The 23,497-nt window shown below is 40.4% G+C and overlaps 1 protein-coding gene across 3 annotated transcripts in view; it reads right to left on the bottom strand.

Moving 5' to 3' along the window:
- Positions 1-2,406: 2,406 nt before the first annotated feature.
- Positions 2,407-23,497, bottom strand: part of Pde5a (phosphodiesterase 5A) — a 126,286-nt gene continuing 105,195 nt past the window's right edge. For all 3 annotated transcript variants that reach the window (XM_042697583.1, XM_042697585.1, XM_042697584.1), the window contains exons 15-21: positions 21,288-21,375; positions 14,934-15,034; positions 12,605-12,682; positions 10,035-10,098; positions 7,700-7,774; positions 6,096-6,179; positions 2,407-3,505 (exon numbers count right to left, since the gene is read on the bottom strand). In XM_042697583.1, coding sequence (XP_042553517.1) covers positions 3,368-3,505; positions 6,096-6,179; positions 7,700-7,774; positions 10,035-10,098; positions 12,605-12,682; positions 14,934-15,034; positions 21,288-21,375 — 628 coding nt within the window. In that variant the 3' untranslated portion in view covers positions 2,407-3,367. The remainder of the gene's footprint in view (positions 3,506-6,095; positions 6,180-7,699; positions 7,775-10,034; positions 10,099-12,604; positions 12,683-14,933; positions 15,035-21,287; positions 21,376-23,497) is intronic.

Genomic DNA, 23,497 nt, shown 5'->3' with positions numbered 1-23,497 from the left:
TTAAAATAAAACAATTTGAAAAATTCAGTGGAATAAGAATCGGGTTTGAAAATAGACAGGGACTTGACTTCAGCACTTTCAATCTGGCAAGTATTTAACTCTTCATCCTTTCATAGCTCCACATACAGCATATGAACACAGAGCTGTTATATACTGGAAGCATGAAGGCAAATAGTAGCAAAGGGTATTAATTAAAAGGAGACAATTATTGAGGAGTCTAGGAATCTTCCACCCATCAAATCATTACGACTAGAACCACAGATTGGCTTCATTGAAGGTTCTCAAATTATATGGCCCATCCTCCCTACTTCAAAGCCCAATGTCGCTGTCATTCTCCACCCTTAAAACCCAAAGTCCACTAATGATCACATGACACTCAGAACTTGCTTATTTTTCGGTTTATTTTTACAGAGAATGGCAAAATGAGAAAGCAATTGACAGGTGAGGAATGCACACAGAGAAAAACCACACTGACCGTCTCCTGATGTCACGGGGTCCAGCGGTGGACACATGTTCCGGTAAAGTGATTTTGTCATGGAGAAGTCATCTGACATGCTTCTCAGGGTAGAGAAAGTAAAGAAACCCACAGTACAATTATGTAAAATGACACCAAAGCTAAACATCATATACATAGTAACTCCTTTATTCTAGTATTATAAAAATAGTGCCAGAAACTATATATTTGTTCAAATATATTGAAAAAAGTATAAGAATACAAATAGATATTAACAGTGGCTAGTGATGAGTATTAAGGTTTCCTTTTCTTAAACTGTGATAGAAATTTGTATTTGCAACTATTTACATGACTTTCAACAACATTCAAGACAGATTGACACAGGCTTTTGATGAAGTGTATGGAAGGGCAAAGTGAGCTCTAGAACTTTCTTCTGCCTTCTGTCAACTTCCCTTGAAGATAGAGACTTTTATCTAAACCTGCTTCTGAATTACAACTTCCTCAGGCACACAGAGGTAAAGTGACTCACACGAACTCACAGGATTGTGGGTGGCAAGGGCCAATCCTCTAAACAAAGGACAAAGCCAGGCAGTTCAGACAGCTCTTACCAAGTTAGTAGAAAGTAGGAGAGGCTTTTCTGCGTGAACATGGAGATTAAATGGTATCAAACTGGGTGTGGTGGTTTATATCTGTAATCCTAGCTACTCCGGAGACTAAGAGATAGAGGATCACAGTTTGAGGCCAGCCTGGGCAGAAAAGTATGAGTCCCTATCTCAAAAATTACTGGAAAAAATAAAAAACCAGGGCTGAAGGCATGGCTCAAAGTGGTTGAGTTTCAGCCTAGCAAATGTGAGGCCCTGAGTTCAAACCCAAGTACCAACAAAACAACAAAAAAATTAATCATGTTACTCTGATATAACCAAGTGGACAGATAAACAACCTCTTGCTAATTATGGGAGATATAAACATAGGGGAAAGCAGGGATATATATAGATATACATCTATATATAGATATCCATATATGTAGATATCCATATATAGATAGATATGTAGATATCCATATATAGATATGTAGATATCTATATATATAGATATGTATCTATATATAGATATATATATCTATATATAGATATGTATCTATATATAGATATATATATCTCCTGGGAAAGAAATAGTCACATAAAAGCATACACTTTGATTGGTACCCATGAACCACAGACAGTAATCTAGGTCTGGAATGGTTTTCTAACAAATCAAAAATTATGGGACCAGATTACTCAATCCTAAAGAAATATTCTCTTCTGTCTGATCTAAAATATCCAACAGTAAAATAATATGCACATGGCAGTGGCAAACTTCTTTTAATGGCTAAACTAATGAAACGAACTATTACCTAAAGGCGACCCAAACAATTTCTGATCTCAATATGGTTTCCTACTCACCACAATATGCATCTGCAAGTCTTCCACATACAATCTGCCATGTCTTACAAACATTCTCAGTGGCTTACATCAGAAGGGCCTAAAGAAAATGACTCAAGTGTCTTGACTCTGTTTTAGCATGACTGTTAACTCACAATGTGTGTGATTAACTAAAAGGTTTATTAAGGAATGCTATCCTGGAGACAATTTGTCCCTACTCAAGAGCTGGGTGTGCATGCATAGGTGTACAGCAGTAGGTGGGCACAATTATTAGTGGAGTGACAGGCAGTGTTACTTTTACACCAGTGCCATGGAAAGACTAACTTACAGATTATACCTGATGACATATGACAAAAATAACATTCTGAAAATACAAGTATTACAATGATCACGCATACAGCATTTAGTGGACAACTTCCCAGATTAAGCCTTACCCATATAAAAGTAATAGCAATACAACTTCTTTTGCTTTTATTCCCTTGTCTGAATGGTACAAATTAAGCCATTTGCTTCAATATATAAACATAAACACAGAATTTGCAGCACACTGAATTTCAGGAAAAGACAAAGGGAAAGGACATAAATGGCAACCAAGTAACTTTACTGTTGCTTTGAACTCATTTTTTTTTGAACACAGTATAGGAAATAGCCCTCTGCTGCTCATGAAATTAATTTTTTCTCTCTACTTAACTCAATGGAGGAACAACCAGGTTTATTTTGTATTGTTCTATTAATGGTCATGTCTCACTCAGATCAATACTCCAATGATAATGTCTTTTATTTTTTTGGAAAAAGAGGCATGGAAACTTCATTGTTGACTTATAAACTGTAAGGAGACCAGGACCTCAGCACAAATCCTAGTACCAGCACACACACACACACACACAGACACACACAGACACACACAGACACACACAGATACACACCAAGTCACTAAAAAACAACCCACATTTTCTTTACAGTCTTGTTTCTCAATGTCTTAACTTTGTCAAGACATTTTTGACCCATATACTCATTTCTTTTAAAAATCTATTTGGCCAATCTATGCTATTTTATGAATGGCAATGGATGGGCCAGAATATATTCAATTCTCTCCTAACCTACTTTTGATCAAAGGAAAGATTCCAAGCATTCTTGAAAGTTCAGTGACTCAGGAAACACAAGATCAATTCCTGGCAATCCCCAAGAAGAAAGCCACCCCAGTGCACAGCTTCCACTCACATATGACCACACGCAAAATACCACCAGCAGTGCTCGGACCAACATGTTAAGAGTGGGTGTCATTCACTATTTTCAGGTCAGTGGCATAAAACAAATATACAGAAAATATGTCATAATTCCCCTTACAAAATTTCATGCTATATCCTCCAAGGTTGTGCAAAAAATAAAAGATACAGCAGTGGCAAAGTGTACACCAGTGGGTAGTGAGAGTGTGCACATGGCAGACTCCACCATGAGTGGAAATCTGGGCTTTTTGTGTGAGGCAGGCTGTTCAGTTCCGCTTGGGCTGGCCACTCTCGCCATTAATCAGTGTCTTCTCCTGTTGTTCTGCGAGGGCCTGCCATTTCTGCCTGTTCTTTCTACAGCCATCTAGCAGAGGCAGACAGTCCTCTGAGACATGGGTCAGGGCCTACAGAGAGAAAAAACGAAGGCTAAGATAAAGGAAGGAAGGACTCAGGCCCTCTCCCGCAAACCTGCCACAAGGGTGGCCATGGTCTACGTTCATTTCACTGGTGGGGTTTCCATAATGGTGTGAATATGCCATCATTACAAAGATAATGAATACATGATCTTCTTTGGAGATACAGAACGAGTACAACCCTCCATGGGACCTGAGTTGTGGAGACGGATGTGAAAACAAAACATTTATTTCTTGGCTCTGAGTGTGAGAATGACTACAAGAAGAAGACAGGATTTTTCTTTTTTGTTGTGGTAGTGTTTTTTTTCCCCACATTTGAGTATAGAGTGATTTCTTATACTGCACTGTTTAATCCAAGCTCAGAATAAAGGTTAATTCCTAACTCAGGGTGGCGTTATTTGCTAAGGATGAGGTCATACAGGTTTAGCTACAAGAATGTTCCCTGTAGATTTCTCCTTTTTTTGGCTGAGTCTGGGACTTGAACTCCATTTCTGATGACTCTGCTCACTGGCTGGTGCTCTACCACCTGGGCCATGTTTCTAACCCCTGTAGATTTCTTTATGATAAACACTGAAAGAAACAAATACCTAACAACAGGGCTAAGTATATTTCATAACTATTTTGTACTCATTAAACATGATTACAGAAACACAGGCGACACAGAAATGTGTATTATGATCTATGAAATTAAGAGTCTACGTATGAAACTATAAAGTGTGTACATTCATGTTATTAGTAGATATGCTTTAGTAGTAAGATGGTAAGTGATTTAACCTTCCATTTTCCTTCTTGGTACTTTGTTTTATCTACCATGATAATGTATTATTATTCCTATAATAACATTAACAATACAGATGAAGATCACAGATCACAGCAGATTCAAGCACATTGACTTCTTGCCCACATATGGAATGCTGGTAGACAAAATCTCTAGTGGGTATTGGTAGTGTGTGTGTGTGTGTGTGTGTGTGTGTGTGTGTGTGTGTGTGTGTGTGTGTGTGTGTGTGTGTGTGTGTGTGTGTGTGTGTGTGTGTGTGTGTGTGTGTGTGTTTGCTGGTACTGGGGCCTGAACTCTGGGTCTCACATTCTTCTCTTTTTTTACTTAAGGTTGGTACTCTTCCACGTGAGCTTTTTGCTGGTTAATTGGATACAAGTCTCCTGGGTTTGTCTGCTTGGGCTGGCTTCTAGCTTTCTGAGTCACTAGGATGAGTCACCTAACTCAGCATCTGGTTATTTTGATAGCATTTATCGGGATAGGAAAAAAAATATCAAAGGAGCCATTGGTGCAACTGAGGTACTCTTAACCATCAGATAGGGAAAGCATCTGTTAGTGAATCCTGGAGAAGGCAAGGGAGCAGCGCCTGGACTCCTTTACCTTGTTTCTTTGGTGTCTCTCTGTCCTTTCCTCTTGTTTCCCACTGACTAGTGCTTCTTTGTTAACTTGTTTGATGGCTACAACTTCACTCTAGGTAATGTTCTTTCCCCAAATAAATACTGAAAACAAGTTCCTCTTTGAACTTTTTTTTTTTTAAACTCAGGGCTTTATACTGTACCTACCACTTAAAACATGCCTCAGCTTTCCACCTTAAATGTTAAAAAATAAAAATGGTTGCCAGGAGCCATTGGTTCACACCTATAAACCTAGCCATTCAGGAGGCTGAGATCTGAGGATCAAGTTTTGAAGCCAGCCCAAACAGCAATGTCCATGAGACTTTTTATTTCAATTTAAGCATCAAAAAGCTGGAAGGCAAGTGGTGGCTCAAATGCTAGAGCACTAGCCTTGAGATAAAAAAGCTCAGGCCTTGAGTTCAAGCCCCAGGACACTCTCTCTCTCTCTCTCTCGCTCTCTCTCTCTCTCTCACACACACACACACACACACACACACACAAGATGGCATTTCTCCTTTCTGTACTGAGATCATAAACCTCTAAATTCATAAACAATTTTTTTTGTGCTAGTCCTGGGACTTGAACTCAGCGTCCGCATGTTGTTCCTGAACTGTTTTACTCAAGGCTAGTACTCTACCACTTGAGCCACAGTTCTACTTCCTGCTTTTCTGATGTTTAATTAGGGATAAGAGTCTCACAGACTTTCATTTCCCAGGCTCATTCAAACTGTGATCTTCAGATCTCAGCCTTCTGAGTAGCTAGGATGACAGACATGAGCCACCAGCACCCTGTTTTTTCAGGGAAAATCTTTTTACCTGGAATATAACCTCTCCCCAAACCCAAAACAAAACAAGAATCCACTCTTGCAGAAGTATAGAAATGAACTGGTAATCATCTTTTAACCCCTTTCTTCTAACTCCCTCCTTTCAATCCTCAGAAATTTTTTTCTAATTTTTCCTATCTGTACATCAAACGAATAAGTTTTCATAAAATAGGAAGTATAAAATATGTTCCTGTTCAATACAAACATCAGTAAAAGAAACAATGCTACTACTAATTTTATTTCTTCTTTTTTTTTTTTCTGCTTGTTCGCTTCTTGATTTGAAGGAAAAAGAAATGTATGTTCAATGCTAATCTCTTCTATTTACTTCGGGTTTGGGTTCAGAACGTAAGTGTAGTTTCCCATAAATACCTCATAGAGTTGTAAACAGATGGCATCGATGAACCCAACTTGCATGCTTGGGATTTTGTTTTTCTTCTCTCTGTTCATTAGATCCTGAAAATAAATACACACACAGACAGAGCCAGGTTTATTTCCAAGCAGGCAGTGAAGGCTGGCCAGCCAAAGATGGAGCGGCCAGCTAGCTGGCAAGATCAGACAGCAAGTCTATGGACCCCAAAGCAGAAAGAAAAAAGATCCTTGGTTCCTTTCTAAAAGACACAAGCGCTTTCAGAAGAACCTTTGCTTCTAGTTGATCCATCACTCTATTTAAAGAGGCAGTAGATGAAAGGGGGATGGAGGGGTGAATACAGTCAAGAACTCATGGTATATGCCACAAAATTAAGAACTGTAACAGGGGCTGGGCATGTGGCTTAGTGGTAGAGTGCTTGCCTTGCATGCATGAAGTCCTGGGTTTGATTCCTCAGTACCACATGAACAGAAAAAGCTGGAAGTGGTGCTATGGCTCAAGTGGTAGAGTGGGCAAAAGAAGCTCAGGGACAGTGCCCAGGCTCTGACTTTAAACTCCAGGACTAACCAAAACACAAAAGAATAGAAAGAAATGTAAGGGAAGGGGTGGGACAGAAGGAGATGGGACTGTGGAAGAGGTGACAAGGATCAAGATGTATTGTATTCACACACCCCCATGTTAAGTAACACCTCCCCTGTACCACTACTTAAAGATAATAATAATAAAACAACCTCTTAAAAAAGGCAGCATGGATTAAATAATACCTTTAAATTCTATGTTGCCTCACGGGAATTTATCCTAACAGAATAATAAAGGAACAGCTGACAGAAGTTCAGCAACATCCATGGTTTTTTTTTTTTTTAATCACTGTGCTCTTTGTAATATGAACACTGCAGACCTCATTATACCAAATATAATTTGGTATAATGATGATGACATTTATTTCATGTCATTTTGACCAATGTCACTTGACAGAACATCTTTTGGGATAAAAAGTAGTTCATCATGGGGCTGGGAACGTGGCTTCGTGGTAGAGTGCTCACCTAGCATGCACGAAGCCCTGGGTTCGATTCCTCAGACCAAAAGTGGCGCTGTAGCTCAAGTGGTAGAGCACTAGCCTTGAGCTGAAGAGCTAAGAGACAACTCCCAAGCCAAGAGTTCAAGCCTCATGACAGACCAAAAAAAAAAAAAAAAAAAAAAGTAGTTCATCATATTTAAATGGAAAAAAAAAGTGCAAATTGCCAAAAAAAAAAGTGGCACAATATAGTGAGTACAAGTCTTGTTTTTTGGTCCTGTTACTTGTATTTGCTTTTGGTCAAGGGCATGTATAATTCTTCTAACAAGAAAAACTGGTTAGAAAAAACAAGTAAACTGAGAAATTGCATTCCCAAGGAAAGAACCCAGAAAAACATTAAAAAAGAAAAAAAGAAGTACACAATTTAGAGGGGTGTGATTGTGCACACCTGTAATTCTAGCACTTAGGAAGCTGAGTCAGGAAGATATCTGAGATTTGAGGCTAGTCTGGGCTATTGTCTTGAAAATAAAAAGCATATAGTTAAAAAAGTATACATTTGAGTAATTGCTATCCAGAAGGTGTCCTACTTACCGTGGGTTCTATGTTGAGTTCTTTCCTCTCTCTGTCTCCTTGGTCAAAAAATTCAGTTGCTACAAGTTCTGCTATCTGAAATAAATACCAGACTTTGTTTTGGGGAAGGAAAAAGCATGTCACTCTAAGAGGCTAGTGCACAGCTGAAGAAACTGAAGTGCAGAGCGAGATGAAGCAATTTGCACAAGGATGCTAGCAATAAGCAATAGCAGGACATTTGGACATGGGTCCATGTCTGGCTCCTCTCTCTTCATTACTACATTCATTCATTCATTCATTCATTTACTCTTCCCCATGTCTGTAAATCTCTCCTTGGTAGTTTGCAGCCTTTTTCCTTTTTGTGCTGGTCCTGGGGCTTGAACTCAGGGCCTGAGTACTGTCCCTGAGCTCTTTGACTCAAGGCTAGCACTCTATCACTTGACTTTTATCTCTATTTCTGGATTTTGGGTGTTTACTTGCTGATATGAGGCTCACAGACTTTCCTGCCTGAGCTGATTTTGCTTCAATCTTCAGATCTCCTGAGCAGGATTGGTTTGCTGCTGTATGTATGTATGTATGTATGTATGTATGCATATATGTTTGTATTTGTTATTTATTTGGTGTTGTTATTGGGGCTTAAACTCAGGGCCTTTCATTCTCATTTGGCTTTTTGACTCAAGGCTGGTACTCTATAAATTGAGCCACATCTCCAGTCTAGCTTTTTGCTGGTCAATTGGAGATAAAAGTCTCATGAACTTTTCTGCCCAGTATGTTTTTACACCATAATTCTCAGACCTCAAGCCTCCTGCATAGCTATGATTACAGGTGTGAGTCACAAGTGCCTGTCTAAATTTTATTTTTAATGTGTTTGATTCTTCCTTTCTCTCCCCTCCAATAAAGCAATAGGTCAAAGGTTCAATTCTGAAGAAAGTATAAATGGAATGACATTATCTTCCTGTCTTCCGTGTCCTTTCCTATTTGAAAATGGCTCCTGATCCTATTTAATACAGAGCCAGAAGCGATGTCAGATGACCTTTCTGGAGAGCATGGCACGTCTGTGGATTTTAATCTTGTTTTTTCTATGCGATTCATGACCTGAACCTCTTTTGTTTCTGTGCTGTGTCACTTGTTGCCAGCAAAAGTCTCTGATAATACATTCAGAATCAAAATTCCATCTCCCCAAACAAAATGCAATATGCATATCACCACACAGCCCATCTTCTTCTGCCTCTGTTATGGCAAAAGTGTTCTGGAAGCTCTCCTAATTCAGAGAAAAGGTCTTTATTACTTATATTCCCGATCAGATCCTCTTACATCCGACAACAACATTTCCTTCAAGAACTTGGTAATGCCACCTTAGTGCTAAGGAAAAGCCTAGCTTAACCAATGAGCCTTAAGGAAAAATCAAAAGCATGTACTAAAAAAAATAAAATTCCAAAAAACATAAACCCAAGGTTAGCCAGAAGTAGCATCGAAATGCAAACGTCAACAGTTAGGTTTCAGTGTTCTTTTATCATACAAATACAAAGTGTAAGCCAGTCTCATGGAATAAAGAAAACCTTTTTTTTGAATACCAAGTTTATATAAGGGAATATTATATATATATATATATATATATATGAATATTATTATACTCATTGGGATTCATTTTGTTCTTAATGGTGAGAAAAGTCATGGTGATGCAAACTGGTGATCTGATTACTTTTCAAATGGTTTTTTGATGAATATATGTTAGTTCTGACTTTTCCATGATTCATTCAGTATATCTCTGTCACCCCACCCTCTTTCATTCCCCTAATTCTGGCTCCTTAAATCAATTTCAGCAGGTTTCATTGTTGTGCTTTCATACATGCAAATCAACTACTTAGGCCATAAAGGGAAAGTTGTTCTTTTTCTTGTTGCTGTTTATGTCCAACTATCTGTTTTTAACTCTGCTTAAGAATTAGAAAAAGCAAATAATAATAATAATAATAATAATAATAATAATAATGAGTTGGGCACCAGTGGCTCATGTCTATAAACCTAGCTACTCAGGAGCTGAGATGTAAATATCACATTTTGATGCCAGCCAAGGCAAGAAAGTCTGTGAGAACCTTATCTCTAATTAACTACCAAAAATAAACGCAGAGGTGGAGCTGTGGCTCTAGTGGTTGAGCACTAGCTTTGAGTATAGAACCTTAAGGACAGCACCTAAGCCATGAGTTCAAACCTTAGTACCAGCTCCAAAACAAACAAACAAACAACAAACTTATGAAAAGCATTCCCTAAATGTTGACTTTGGAAGTGCCTTTAAGCATGAGATCTTTTCTTATTTTGACTTTGTAGCTACTGCTTTTTCCATCACTATGCAACATACCCGCTGTTGGATGGGCCAGGGCTTCGTGATCGCTGAGAGGTCACAGGCCGTCATCAGCATGGCTCTGGTGGGGGAGAGAGAAACACAAATCCCCATTAACTTTTCTGTGCAGACACACCTCCGTAAACCATCACTACTAAAGCGGAGTGACAGAAACCCTCTCAACAAGAGGAATGGCAGTCAGGGGGGACCGGAGAAACAGACCAGTTTCCACAGACTCCTCTATGACAAGTGTCCTCCTTCACAGCACTCCCTCAGATGGTTGCATCTAGCTCCAGACTGGCACAAGCACATGATTTGCTTTGGGGTAAAACATACCTGCTATTATTATTTTTTGCAAGGTAGAATGATGAGAACACATTGGTACTGATGCATAATTAAAGGAAAACATCAGATATCATACTGATGAAAGTGCTGTAGCAGAAATTATGGTGGGCACTTGGAGTGCTATTGGATCATACTTGTAATTCTAGCTACTCAGGAGACTGAGATCTACGGATCGTGGCTTGAGGCCAGTCCTCGGCGGGAAAGTATGTGAGAATCTTATCTCCAATTAACCACCCAAAAGCTGGAAGTGGAGCTGAGTGGCTCAAGTGGTAGAGTGCTGGTTAGCTAGCCTTGAATAAACAAACCAACAAACAGAAAAACTAAACTAAGGCACCGAGGCCTTGAGTTCAAGCCCCAGTTTTGGTGTGTGTACAGGCATGTGGACGTGTGTGCACACACACACACAAATTATAGTGAGCAATCCTAATTCGTTTACCACCTGCTGGTGCCCTTAATGTGGAAAGGCTTAGAATGATGAAATTGAAGTGAGAATGGAGAAGATTCAGCCCTGGTTAGGGAAGTGAAAACACTTAGGTCTCAGGAGTCTGTGAGTCTCTAGCTGAACACAAGACCTTGTGCTTGAACATGGCTCTGCCTTTAGCCTGATGCTCCCATCTCAGACCTGAATGTCTGATGTATTTACCCCTTTAATTAGTTTAAAGAAATAGGCAATAGGCCATTCCCTTAAGATATTAACACTCAAGGCAAAGTAGCAAAAGAAAATGGTACTCTCTCTTGCACTGATTCTCTGACTTAAAATCAGTGTCCTGGAGATATATATATATATATATATGGATTGTGAGGCTTGAACTCATGGCCTGGGCACTGTCCTAAGTATTTTTGCTCAAAACTAGCGCTCTATCACTCTGAGCTACAACTCCACTTATGTTTTTGGTGGTTAATTGGAGATAAGAGCCTTGTGGACTTTCCTGCCTGAGCTTTGAACCACAATTCTCAGATTTCAGCTTCCTAAGTAGCTAGGATAACAGGTGTGAGCCACCCACCAGCATCTGGCTTGGAGCTATTTGTCATGGTCACAAAGGATTTCAATAAGTTGACAGTACATCTGTCTCTAAGATGATACCCTGTGCCCTTAACTGCAATCCCACCAACACAGGGGCCAGGTGGGTGTCAGGCCTACTGTAGACTTCTCCACAAGAGGTCAGGCCAGGACAGAACAGCTCAGAGGGAATATCCTCTTGTATCTCTCTTGTTATATTGAGAACAAGTATTCACTAACCACAGCAGGAGGCACTTTCTTTTGTACTGAGCTATTCTAAAAAGCCCAGGAAACCATGCAATGACATATGGCTACACACAATAGACAGCTGGGAATCCCTCTGTTCTTTCCTTATAATTTGTGTCTTTCATGGCATGCAAAGTAATCTCCCCATTTATTAAAGCAGTGTTGACTTCAAAATTGTGTGCACACTATCCTTAGAATTCGATGTCTCCTTTTTCTTGATGACTGCCTCTTGGCTCCTTTGTTTTGATCTTGTTCTCGCCACAACGTAGGTAGCTATTGTAAAACAAAACAAAACAAAACCTAACAACAAGAACAAAGGTGCTAGAAGGAAGGGAAAGGTGTACTGGTGATAGAAGAGATCCTGGAGGGCCCCAATTCTAACAGCACTGCTAGGCTGAGTGTCATCCATGTGTATCATCTGTGTGTGTGTGTGTGTGTGTGTGTGTGTGTGTGTGTGTGTGTGTGTGTGTGTGTGTGTGTGTGTGTGTGTGTGTGTGTGTGTGTGTGTGTGTGTGTGTGTGTACTCGGACTTGAACTGGGCTTTATTAAAGCTTGATACTTGAGCTACATCTCCACTTCTGGAGTTTTGCTGGCTAAATGGAGTTGAGAGTTTCACAAACTTTCCTGTCCCAGCTGGCTTCCAGCCTCCATCCTCAGATCTCAGTCTCCTGATTAACTAGGATAACGGGCACGAGCCACCAGTACTCAGTGCAGCCATCCACTTGCTCTCACAAAACAGAAAATGATTTATTTTCAGCTCTTTCATCCAAAGATTGAGTGGAAGCCAATGGATACTTTACTACTCTAGTCCATTCTAAGTCAGTCTAAAAGGAAGGAACAACTTACTCACTTGAATTTACATGTGTATTTATTTTCACTTCAACAGCCCTTCAAATAGCACTCCGGTGAAGTCTGACAGCCTCAAAGATCATCGTGTTGTAACAAATAATAAAAACTAACAGTGAGCAAATTAACCAGGTAAAGAAACTTGACTTACAAGAATAGTTCCTTTTGATGAGGATCTTCCAAATTAAATTGATTTTTTCTTATAAGTTCAAAAAATTCTCCTCGTCTCCTTGAAAATGAAGAAAAATATTATGTTGAGTACCCTGTCTCTTATCAACTTTTAGTCTCTGATACTCAGAAAATAAATATTTGGAGAAAAAAAAATCCTTATTGTAGAACCCCTTCATCTAAAAATCAACATTTAAAAGTCATTTAATACTTATTCTCACTCTTCATTTACTTTTTTGTTTTGAGCGGTTCTAGGGCTTGAACTTAGCTCTTCCCACTTTGATTCAGTAAATATAATCTGATGTGTAATAATACCCATCATTGCTATAAATCTTGAGCAATCACAAGAGTTGTTCTTTCCCTAGTGTTTTAAAATCTAGCTAGACACACAAGACTCAAGAAGAGAAAAGTGTTATGCTCTGAAATTTACTACATAGGATCTTCACAAATTAATAGTAGTTTCATAGCGTATCAGAGGAGATGCTCACTGGACATGACAAGTCCCAGAAGGCTGTGCGGTTCAAGGTACTTTTCAAATACTTGGTATAACAAATCTGTTACAAATGGAGTAAATTGAAATTTATTGTATTTTCTTTTGCTCTAATAATAACAGTAATAATAATTATTACTATTACTGTTATTACTATTATTATTTGCGTGTGCCAGTCCTCAGGGCCTGGGTAATGTCTCTGAGCTTTTTTGCACAAGGCTAGTGCTCTACCATTTGGGCCATAGCTCTACTTCCAGCTTTTTGGGTAGTTAACTGGAGGTAAGAATCTCATGGATTTTCCTGTCCCAGCTGTCTTTGAACCATGATGCTCAGATCTAAGTCTCCTGAGTAGTTACGATTACAAGCATGAATCACCACTGGGGTGTCTAATTTTTTAAAAAATTAATTTAGCTGGATGCCAGTGGCTCACACCTGTAAAAAAAAATTCTAGCTACTCAGGAGGCTGGGACCTGAGGATTACAGTTTAAGCCTAGCCCAGGCAGGAAAGTCTGTGAGACTTATCTTCAGTAATTACCCAAAAGACCAAAGTAGAACTGTGGCTAAAGTGGTAGAGTGTTAGCCTTGAGCCAAAAAACCCAGGGACGGTGCCTGGGCTCTGAGTTCAAACTCCAGTACTGACAGTCCCCCTCCCCCAACAATTTATTTTTGAACTTCAAAGGGTTGCATGAGGGGGTTACAATTTAGTGTCTAAGTGTCCAGTGCTTCTTGATCAAAGGCACGCCTGTCATCACCCCCCACCCATCCCCTGTGTGCCCTCCCCAACATTCAATTCTAATTACCCTTCAAGTGTTCCAAAATTCAATGACGTAGATACTGAAGTTAGATACAGAGCAGTAGATAACTGATAGACATTTGCGGCTGTCCATTTTGCTCGTTTTTCTTCTCCTAAGAGTGGCAAACTCCTTGCCTCTAATCCTCGTGCAGAGGGAGAGACCTGTGCTCTGTGCTAAAGGAAATCCCACAGGTGTGGCTCCAGGCTCCCTGTCTTCCCACACTTGAAAACACTTCACTCTCTGGAAGGTGGCAATACATGGTTGTTCAAACCCAGGAAAAAGTGTTTGCTAGCATTCAGAAATGCAGAGCAATTGTGAAAATGCATCACCACAACCTAGCACTGTAATGCGTAGCTGAATTTTAGAATCATTAACTTCCAAGTTGTACATTAACATTCTTCCTCTGCCAACATCAAATAAAACAGAAACAAGAATTACTTGTTTGATAGGTCCCATGGTTTCTCTTATTTGCAATAACTAGTACCTGTGTAGGACAAGAAGAAAAGGCCAAAAGCTATGTACATATGACCAGATGAGATGATGTTAAGTAAAATGAGCCCCAAGATAGGGACACAAATATCTTTTTTTCTTTCTTGCTATTGTTTCTAACGTATTTATAATGTACCATGTGATTTTTTTGTTGCTTTGTATGTTCCTCCCCCACAGTATAACTCCTGTTTTCACTGCATTTGATATTGGTGCCCTGCATCTTGTATATGTACACTGTGTGTGTGCACGCGTGTGTGAGTGTGCGTGTGTTCTGGTCCTGGGGCTTGAACTCAGGGCCTAAATGCTATCCCTGAGCCTTTTTTACTCAAGGCTAGTGTTCTGCCACTTGAGCTGCAGCTTCACTTCTGACTCTTTGGAAGTTCATTGGAGATAAGCATCTCACAAACTTTCCTGACTGATCTGGCTCCAAACTAGGATCCTTAGATCTCAGGCTCCAGAGTAGCTAGGCCTAAGACAACAGTACCCAGCTGCAAACACTTTTAAGATCTGTTTTAGAAGATAATTTTCTAAAGACTTACTTTATATAGAGTGCTAGGTCTGTAGCTAAAATAGCTTGCTTGATTATTTTCAATGTGGTCTTGTATTCTTCAATGGAGAGGCCACTGAGAATCTGGTTGCCCTTAAAGAAAAAAAGTATTATTAGTGGTGATCCTGCAGACGGTGCTCACATGAAAATGCATGAAGATATAATGTCTCGCACACATGCCTGCTATTCTGAACTTGTGATTTACAGGACACATGCTTCCTTCAATACCATGAAACCATAGAATGTTACACCTGCCTATGTACGCGTATATCTCCAACTCTGCTACTCCTTGGGCCTTAGACCACACCTAAAATCTAATAGCTGATTATCAATTTCCGTTGGGCAATTTAATTGCTACACTGTAATCACAAGGGAAACTGAAATATCAAGAGCCATATTACTGGATGTAAAGAATGGAATTTTACTCAGCTATAAGGAAGAATTAAATTAGATAATTTGTCAGAAAATGAATGGAACTGGAAATCATCTTGTTCAGTGAAATAATCTAGCGCCCCCAAATCAAGTATTGCATGTTCCCTCCATTTGTGGAAGTGAAATAAAACCAAGTCCTGAAAGTAAAAACACAATTAGGGAGGTGGAAGGGGAAAAGAAAGCATGAGAAGGAATGTTGGGAGAGTAATAGAGCAGTTGATTATGGTCAAAATTCATCATATGCATGCATGGAAACGTCTAGAAGCAATCACTTACCACGTACAATTTAACATACACTATTAAAAAAGAATGAAGACCAGCACCAGTGGCTCAGGCCTAATCAGTAGGTTGTAATTTCAGGAACTTGATACAAAGCCATCCTAGGGAATACAAATCACCCTAGGGAAGACAAATCCTAGCGATTCTCACCTGCAATTAACTAGTAAACTGGCAGAACTGGAAGTGTGGCTCAAGCCAGAGAGCAGAGCACTAGCCTTGAGCAAAAAGTTGAGCAAGAATGTAAGGTCTTGTTCAAGTCCTATTTTTTTTATTAGGAATCAAAAAGTGAAAATTGTGAAATTCTAAAACATTTGATTAAATTAAAATTATTTCTCTACTGCTTTTGTAATAAGCCAATATATATATATTGGGTTTCAGTAATGAGGCTTGAGCTCAGAACCTGGGTGCGGTCTCTTAGCTTTTCCTTTACTCAAAAATGGTGCTCTACCACTTGAGTCACAGCTCCACTTCCTGCTTTTTGGTGGTTAATTGGGGATGAGAATCTCCAATTAGATTTTCCTGCCTGGGCTGGCTTTGAAGTGTGATCCTCGGATCTCAGCCTCCTAAGTAACCAGGATTCCAAATGTGAAGCACTGAAGCCCAACGAACTGGTGCCAATGTATACATCTTAATCAATACCAAAAATCAACCATGCATTGTTCTCTGGGAACCTGACAGGGCAGCTGGGCAGAGGTCCTGAGACCAAGACGTGCTTCCTAGCTGGCGATTGTGGTGGTACTCACAAGGGCTGAGGCGTCTACTTAAAGGGGGCTAGGCCTTGTGTGATCATTGAAGGGCTTTGCTATGTTACCATTCTTAATTCTGGCCTGTAATTTAAAGCACAGTCACTCTCTCATTGTGAACTAAGTAAAACGCACAGAGTGGACACTCAGAATATACTCAAAACAGCTGTAAGTTCAGTCAGATATGCTTCTTAAATATCAGAGCCAAGAAAAATAAAGTCCTGAGGCTTAGACATGTTAGGAGGTCAGGGGGACTTCTGGGTGGGCAAGGCGGATGACCACCATACTAGCTATACCATAACTAATGGTGACACTGTAGTATGGATGTAAGATGAGAAAAACCTACAGACACAACTGAAAACATTATTATTATATTTGGTGCTGGTCCTGGGGCTTGAACTCAGGGCCTGGACCCTGAGCTTTTTCTCTTAAGGCTTGTGCTCTGTCACTTGGGCCCCAGCTCCACTTCTGGATTTTATTTATTTATATATTTTTTGTGATTAATTGGAGATAAGAGTTTCATGGACTTTCCTGCCTAGGCTGGCTTTGAACCTCGATCCTCAGATGTCAGCCTGCTGGGTCCCTAGGATTACAGGTATAAACCATCAGCGCTGGGTCCATAAACATTATTTTTAGATATTAAATTATTTTTAGAATTTTTAGAGTTTTGGAAAAGAGATCTAAATCTAAGAACTTCTGATACTTTTTATTTATCTTAGGATAAAAAATTATTTCAAGCAGAAAATTATTTTCTGCTAGTTTTATATATGTTTCTTCTTCTCAAAGCAGGGTCTATAATTTCTTTTGCATATAAATGTGTTTACAAAGATAATGATCTATAGACAAATCTTATGATCTGAGCCAGACATATTCACACAACCAGAGTCCTTGGATAGTAAATAATAATGTTTCATATAATAATAGTGAAAAAAAACAGTTGTAACAGGATGGCTACTAAATATGCTTTAAATATATGTTAGCATGCTCTTTGTTTTATTTTCTTTTTTTTTTTTTTTGCTTTGGAAATGCACTTGTAATAAGATATATTTAAAAAGCAAGTTTTAGCTGAAGTACACAGCCAATTCTGAGGGAAGAATAGATACTTCCAGGATAATATGCCATACATTTCTGTGAAAGTTTGAGTCTTGGAAGAAATGCACACATGAAAGATAAGATGCTTTATGGAAAAAATTGTTAAAAGCAGGCCACGTGCACCCTGAGTGACAACCCCAGAGAGAGCCACTCCCTCTGAGTAACTCTGCAGCACCCATGGGGCAGGTCTGAGGCCACCTCCAAAACAGCCAGACGCAAATGCCAGATTGAGATGTATAAGAAAGTGCCAGAAGCTCAAGGCAGTCCAGAGCAAAGGAGAGAGCTTTGGGCATGTGTTTAATGATGTGAAAAGCGACTGGAAGAGTCCGTATGTTAAGAATCAAGATAGCTTTCTTACTAAAGGCCAAAATTCCCTGGGGCTCTGGTGGCTCAAAGCTACAATCCTAGCTACTAAGGAGGCTGAGATTTGAGGATCCTGGCTCTAGGGCAGTTCCATGCAGGAACATCTCTGAAACTTTCTTTTTTTATTTTTTATTTTTGGCTTGTCTTGAGGTTTAAACTCTTGGTTTGGACACTGTCCCTGAACTTCTTCTGCTCAAAGCTAGTGTTCTACCACTTTAGCTACAGCACCACTTCCAGCTTTTTCCATGATTTAATTAATAAAGAATTTCACAGACTTTTTTTTTTTTTGGTCAGTCGTGGCGCTTGAACTCTGGGCCTGGGCGCTGTCCCTCAGCTCTTCAGCTCAAGGCGAGCGCTCTACCACTTGAGCCGCAGCACCACTTCCGGTTTTCTAGTCGTTTATTGGAGATAAGAGTCTCATGGACTTTCCTGCCCAGGCTGGCCTTGACCGAGATCCTCAGATCTCAGCCTCCTGAGTAGCTAGGATTACAGGCAGTAGCCACCAGTGCCCAGCTCACAGACTTTCTTGCTTGGACTGGTTTCCAACTGCTATCCTCAAATCTCAGCCTCTCCAGTAGCTAGGATTATAGGCATGTGCCATTGGTGCCCTGCTGTCTCTGGAACTCTTTATCTCTGATTAACCAGCAAAAAGCTGGAAGTGAATCTGTGACTCAGGTGAAAGAGTGCCAGTCTTGAGGGAAAAAGCTAAGGAAGAGCAGCCAGGTCCTGAATTCAAGCCCTAGGAACTACACACACACACACACACACACACACACACACACACACACACACACACACACACACACACACACACACACACACAAAATCAACTCCCACAGTTCTGGTAGCTCTACCCTAGAGTTGTGTACAGTATACCGGCATCAACCAGACATGAAGCAACATATAAGCAATTGGCTATCACAGCAAACCAATCTACATTAGACCATACACAGCCTTACTGAGGAGGTTACCCAAACAGGTTGTATAACTCTTTCGTCCCCTCTTGTGCTAGGGATAGAACACAGAGTCTTATGCACAGAAAGCCCATGTTCTACTCAGATTACAGAACTTTTCACCTTTCACCCACTCTGAAGAGAATTCATTTTCCTCCACCTCAAGCAAGAGGGAGGCCTGGAACTCCCTTCTATGTCTTTCTGGCCTTCCTTCCCTTCTCTGGCTGGAGGAGTAGGAAATGACATGGAGGCTTGAAGGGAGGAAGGACAGGGAAGATTCAGGAAGGAACAAACAGGAGAAGTCCACCAGGGAGGAGAGTGGGGGCGGGGGAGAGCCTGAAACTTTAAATCAGATCCACATCAGGAATGGACACTTTGAGGGATTTATGAACTGACAACTGTCTATTATGTAGTGGGACTTAGCCATCCATTGAGCAGAGGGGCATTTATTTATTTTGGTACCAGTCCTGGGGCTTGAACCCAGAGACTGGGTGCTGTCCTGGGCTTCTTTGCTCATGGCTAGTGTTCTACCACTTGAGCCATAGTTCTACTTCTCACTTTTTGGGTAACTGGAGGTAAGAGTCTTATGGACTATTCTGCCTAGACTAGCCTTGAACTTGGATCCTCAGATCTCAGCTGCCCAGGTAACTTGGATTACAGGCATGAGCTGCTGACCCAGTGAGAGGCTTTTATTTATACAATAATGAGCAGAATAGTTTTCTTTTGGGGCTTAGGGAAGAACCAGCCACATCAGTAATAATTAAAGACATGGTGTTTAAATCCCTTCAAGATTATACACCATTTGTTATGCTTGTTTTAGGTTGTGGTTATTTCTACCTTATCATAAAAGTAGCACCCAGCACCAGCTGGGTGCTGGTGGCTTATTCCTGTAATCCTAGCTATTCAGAAGGCTGAGATCTGAGGATCAAAGTTTGGAGCCAGACCTGATAGAACAGTCTGTGAGACTCTTCTCTCTAACTGACTATCAAAAAAGCTGGAAGTGGAGATGTGACTCCAGTGGTAGAGCATGAGACTTGAGTGAAAAAACCCAGGGACAGCACACCATCCTGAATTCAAGCTCTGAGACCAGTGTACACATAAAAATGTAGGATTAAACAAACCAAAAGGGAACATAAAAAGTATTAATAATTTCAGTAGACCAGCACAAACACTGCTAACTTTAGGATGTATTAATTTCTTTTCTTTTCTTTTTTTTTTGGGTCCAGTCATAGGCCCTGAACTCTGGGCCTGGATTCTGTCTCTCAGCTCTTCAGCTCAAGGCTAGCGCTCTACCACTTGAGCCACAGCGCCACTTCCGGCTTTTTTCTTTTTGCTTATGTGGTGCTGAGGAATCGAACCCAGGGCCTCAGGCATGCAAGGCAAGCGCTCGACCACTGAGCCACCTTCCCAGCCCCAAAGGATGTGTTAATTTCTTTAACTAGACTACTTTCCTTAACTAGGTTATTTTCTTTAACTAGGTTAATTTAGCACATCTTATTACATACTTTTTTCTTTAATAAATTAGTTTAGATTTGTTACACAGGGGAAATTTCATTATAACATTTCTACATATTTACAATGTGTTCCAATCAATCTCATTCCTCTATCCCTCTCCTTTACATCCTTCTGTTAATATGTTTTCTTACATTGACAAATACTAATTTCATCAAGTTGTTAACAAAACTGTTTGTTAATGGTTAGAAGTTTCAATAAAAAGGGAGAGCTGTCCAGGAGGTAGAAACAAGAGGTTTGTTCCTTTAGGCTGTTTTTCTTTTCTTTTCTTTCTGTCCTGTCTGTTTGTCTGTCTGTCTTTGGGAAGGTAAGAAAAGGCACAGAAATGGACGGACAAGATGAACAAATGCAGCAATGGAACTCATAGACACTATGTTGATAATGAACTGTACAACTTGTGGGTGGGGATGGGAGGGAAAATCTGGGAGAGAAGGAAGGACTGACATTGTCCAAAGAGAAATGTACTCACTGTAACCCCTCTGTAATCACCTTTATAATAATAAAAAAAAAGAAAAGAAAGAAAAGGAGAGCTGGGGGTGTGGCTCAGTGGTTGATCATTTGCCTAGCACAGACTTTGGGTTCAATCCCAACAGCGTAAAAAAAAAAAAATTAGCAAAAATTCAGTACTGTTCTGTGAAAATGAACCCAAAGCTATATAATCCACTTCATGTGAATTTTTTAAAAGCAGAATTAATCAAGAGCCAAAAAAAATACTAATTTTCTTTCTAATCTGGAATAATCGAATCGAGCCAAGTGGCCAAATATCCCTTATCAGGCAACATTAGGCGGTTAGGTTGCATTGAGTAGTGAGGCCATGGAGATCACTCAAGGTTTTGGCTTTGCCTTTCTTACCCAAAAAGGAATAGAGTGTGTTCAAGAATTTATGAGGCTGGGAAGAAGTCCAAAACCTAAAAATAAAACAATTTATAAAGCTTCCTTTTAACATTCCACAACAAGAAAGGAAGTACTTACGGGGCTGTTGAGAATCATCAAGCACTGGTCAAAGTGGTGGTGTTCCATGATGGAGTGGCAGTAGAGCTGAGCCAGGGGGTGTTCACTTCTGAAAAACATTTTGATGAATCCAGAAAGTCATTTCTTTTTCTCTGTCAACTCATTCTTCACAGCTCCTGGGGCTTGAACTCAGGACCTGAGTGCTGTCCCTGAGCGTTTTTTTTTTTTTTTTGCTCAAGGCTAATGCTCTACCACTTGAGCCACTGCTTCACTTCTGGCTTTTTTCAGAGTTTATGGGAGATTAGCTTCTTGTTTAACTAGCAGAACTACTGAACAAAATAAACCAGACCACCAATTTTCTCATCTGTTGAGAAAAGTATGAGGTCATCTCGGGGGAAATGAATAGAAGAGTCAAATTTCGAATTCCAACGAACCTGGTGCTGGTTACAAGTCAGTGGCTTTGATATTGAATAAACAAAAGATGCAAGGAATAAGGACTGGATTGTAAGTATGATCGTGCCAACAGTATTTTTCAATTTCAAAACACAGCTGACTTAAAATCTGAAACAAATTTATGTTACCTTTTCCTCTGAGATAATGCTCAACTGAAGGCCAGCTTGTACAGGGTTATATCCGCATATAAGGAAAGAATTGACTGTGATGGAATGAAATGAGCCGGGTGTGAGTGAGGAGAATCCAGGCAAGCAATGATCCAAGAAGGAGGAGAAGGAGGCAGAGAAGGGAGGAGGGGGGATGGAGTCTGGAGTGACGGATGGAAGAGGAACGATGGAGGATTGAGGCTGGAGAATGGAAGAAGGGAGGGAAGGGATAAGTGAGAGGGAGGGAAAAGGGAGAGGACTGAGGATGAAGGGTGAAAGATCAAGGGGGAAGTAGAAAGAAAGGGAAGATGGAGGGAGGAAAAGGGAAGGAAGAAGCGAGGAGAGAAAGTTAAAGGATAGAGATTGGATACAAGTTGGATGAATAAGCAACGTAGAGAGTGAGAAAAAGGAAAAAGGGGAGAAGGGAGGATGGAAGTTAGGGAGCATGAAGGACGGAGTGCAGGAGGGGTGGAGGGAGGACGGAGGATGGAGGTGGAAAAATGAAGGATCAATGGAGAATGCGGGAGGAAGAAAGGTAGGGATTTAAAGAAGGATGGAGGAGGGAGGAAGGATGTAACATGGAGGATGGAGGAACTGATGGAAGACAGAGCACAACTGATATTCTATAGTTCTCCTTCTGCCCAGAGAAGTGCCAGAATTCTGGCTCCTTACATTGGCCTATCATGAAGGATAGTTTCGCTGTAAGGAGTCTAGGATCATCAAACCTAAATCTGACCAAATAGATACATCCAAGATGATGTTTCATTTGCCACCTAAGTGTTGGCGCATTTTCTCTAGTGGAGAGCCAGACTTCAGCCACTGTCTTCCTACTCTTTTCTTCCCCATCCACGCAGGAGAATATACATGGAGCATGGACCTTCCAAAGCTTTCCCAGCACATGCATAGGATTGCACACAATGTCAGTCAGGAGAAAGGAATCAGAGAATCGAACAACAGCTGAAGGGACAGCTTGCTATTCAAGGGATGTCTTGCTTCAAGTTAATTTCTGAAAAGTTAAAGAGTGAATGACACTGAGGCATAGGCTTATATACAGCATTTCATTTATTATCGTCTATACAGGAGTGAAAGTTCCTAGAGTAAATCTTTTGTGCAATTAATAGGCAGTTTAACAAAATGAGTATCAAGCTGAAGTGAAGCAGGGTGCCAGTGTCTCATGCCTGTAATCCTAGCTACTAAGTAGGCTGAGATATGAGGATCACGGTTCAAAACCAGCCCAAGCGGGAAAGTCCTTGTGACTCTTATCTCCAATAAATCACCAGAAAACTGGAAGTGGCACAAGTGGTAGAGCACTAGCTTTGAACTGAAGAGCTGAGGGACAGCATCCAGACCCAGAGTTCAAGCCTCACAACCAACAACAAGAAAAAAGGAAGCTGAAATGAGATTGTAAGGGGACATAGTGGGAGAGGGTGGATGAATGAAAAAGTGTAAGAACAAATATAAGAATTTTATTTTGCAGGGCACCGGTGGCTCACGCCTGTAATCCTAGCTACTCAGGAGGCTAAGATCTGAGCATCGCGGTTCAAAGCCAGCCCGGGGAGGAAAGTCCATGAGACTCTTATCTCCAATAAACCACTAGAAAACCGGAAGTGGCGCTGTGGCTCAAGTGATAGA

This window comes from Dipodomys spectabilis, unplaced genomic scaffold (assembly GCF_019054845.1).
Source record: "Dipodomys spectabilis isolate Male_0828 unplaced genomic scaffold, ASM1905484v1 ptg000225l, whole genome shotgun sequence".
In the NCBI taxonomy this organism is placed as follows: domain Eukaryota; kingdom Metazoa; phylum Chordata; class Mammalia; order Rodentia; family Heteromyidae; genus Dipodomys; species Dipodomys spectabilis.
Note: the sequence above shows the minus strand (reverse complement) of the source record. Positions and strands in the feature narration are given on the sequence as shown.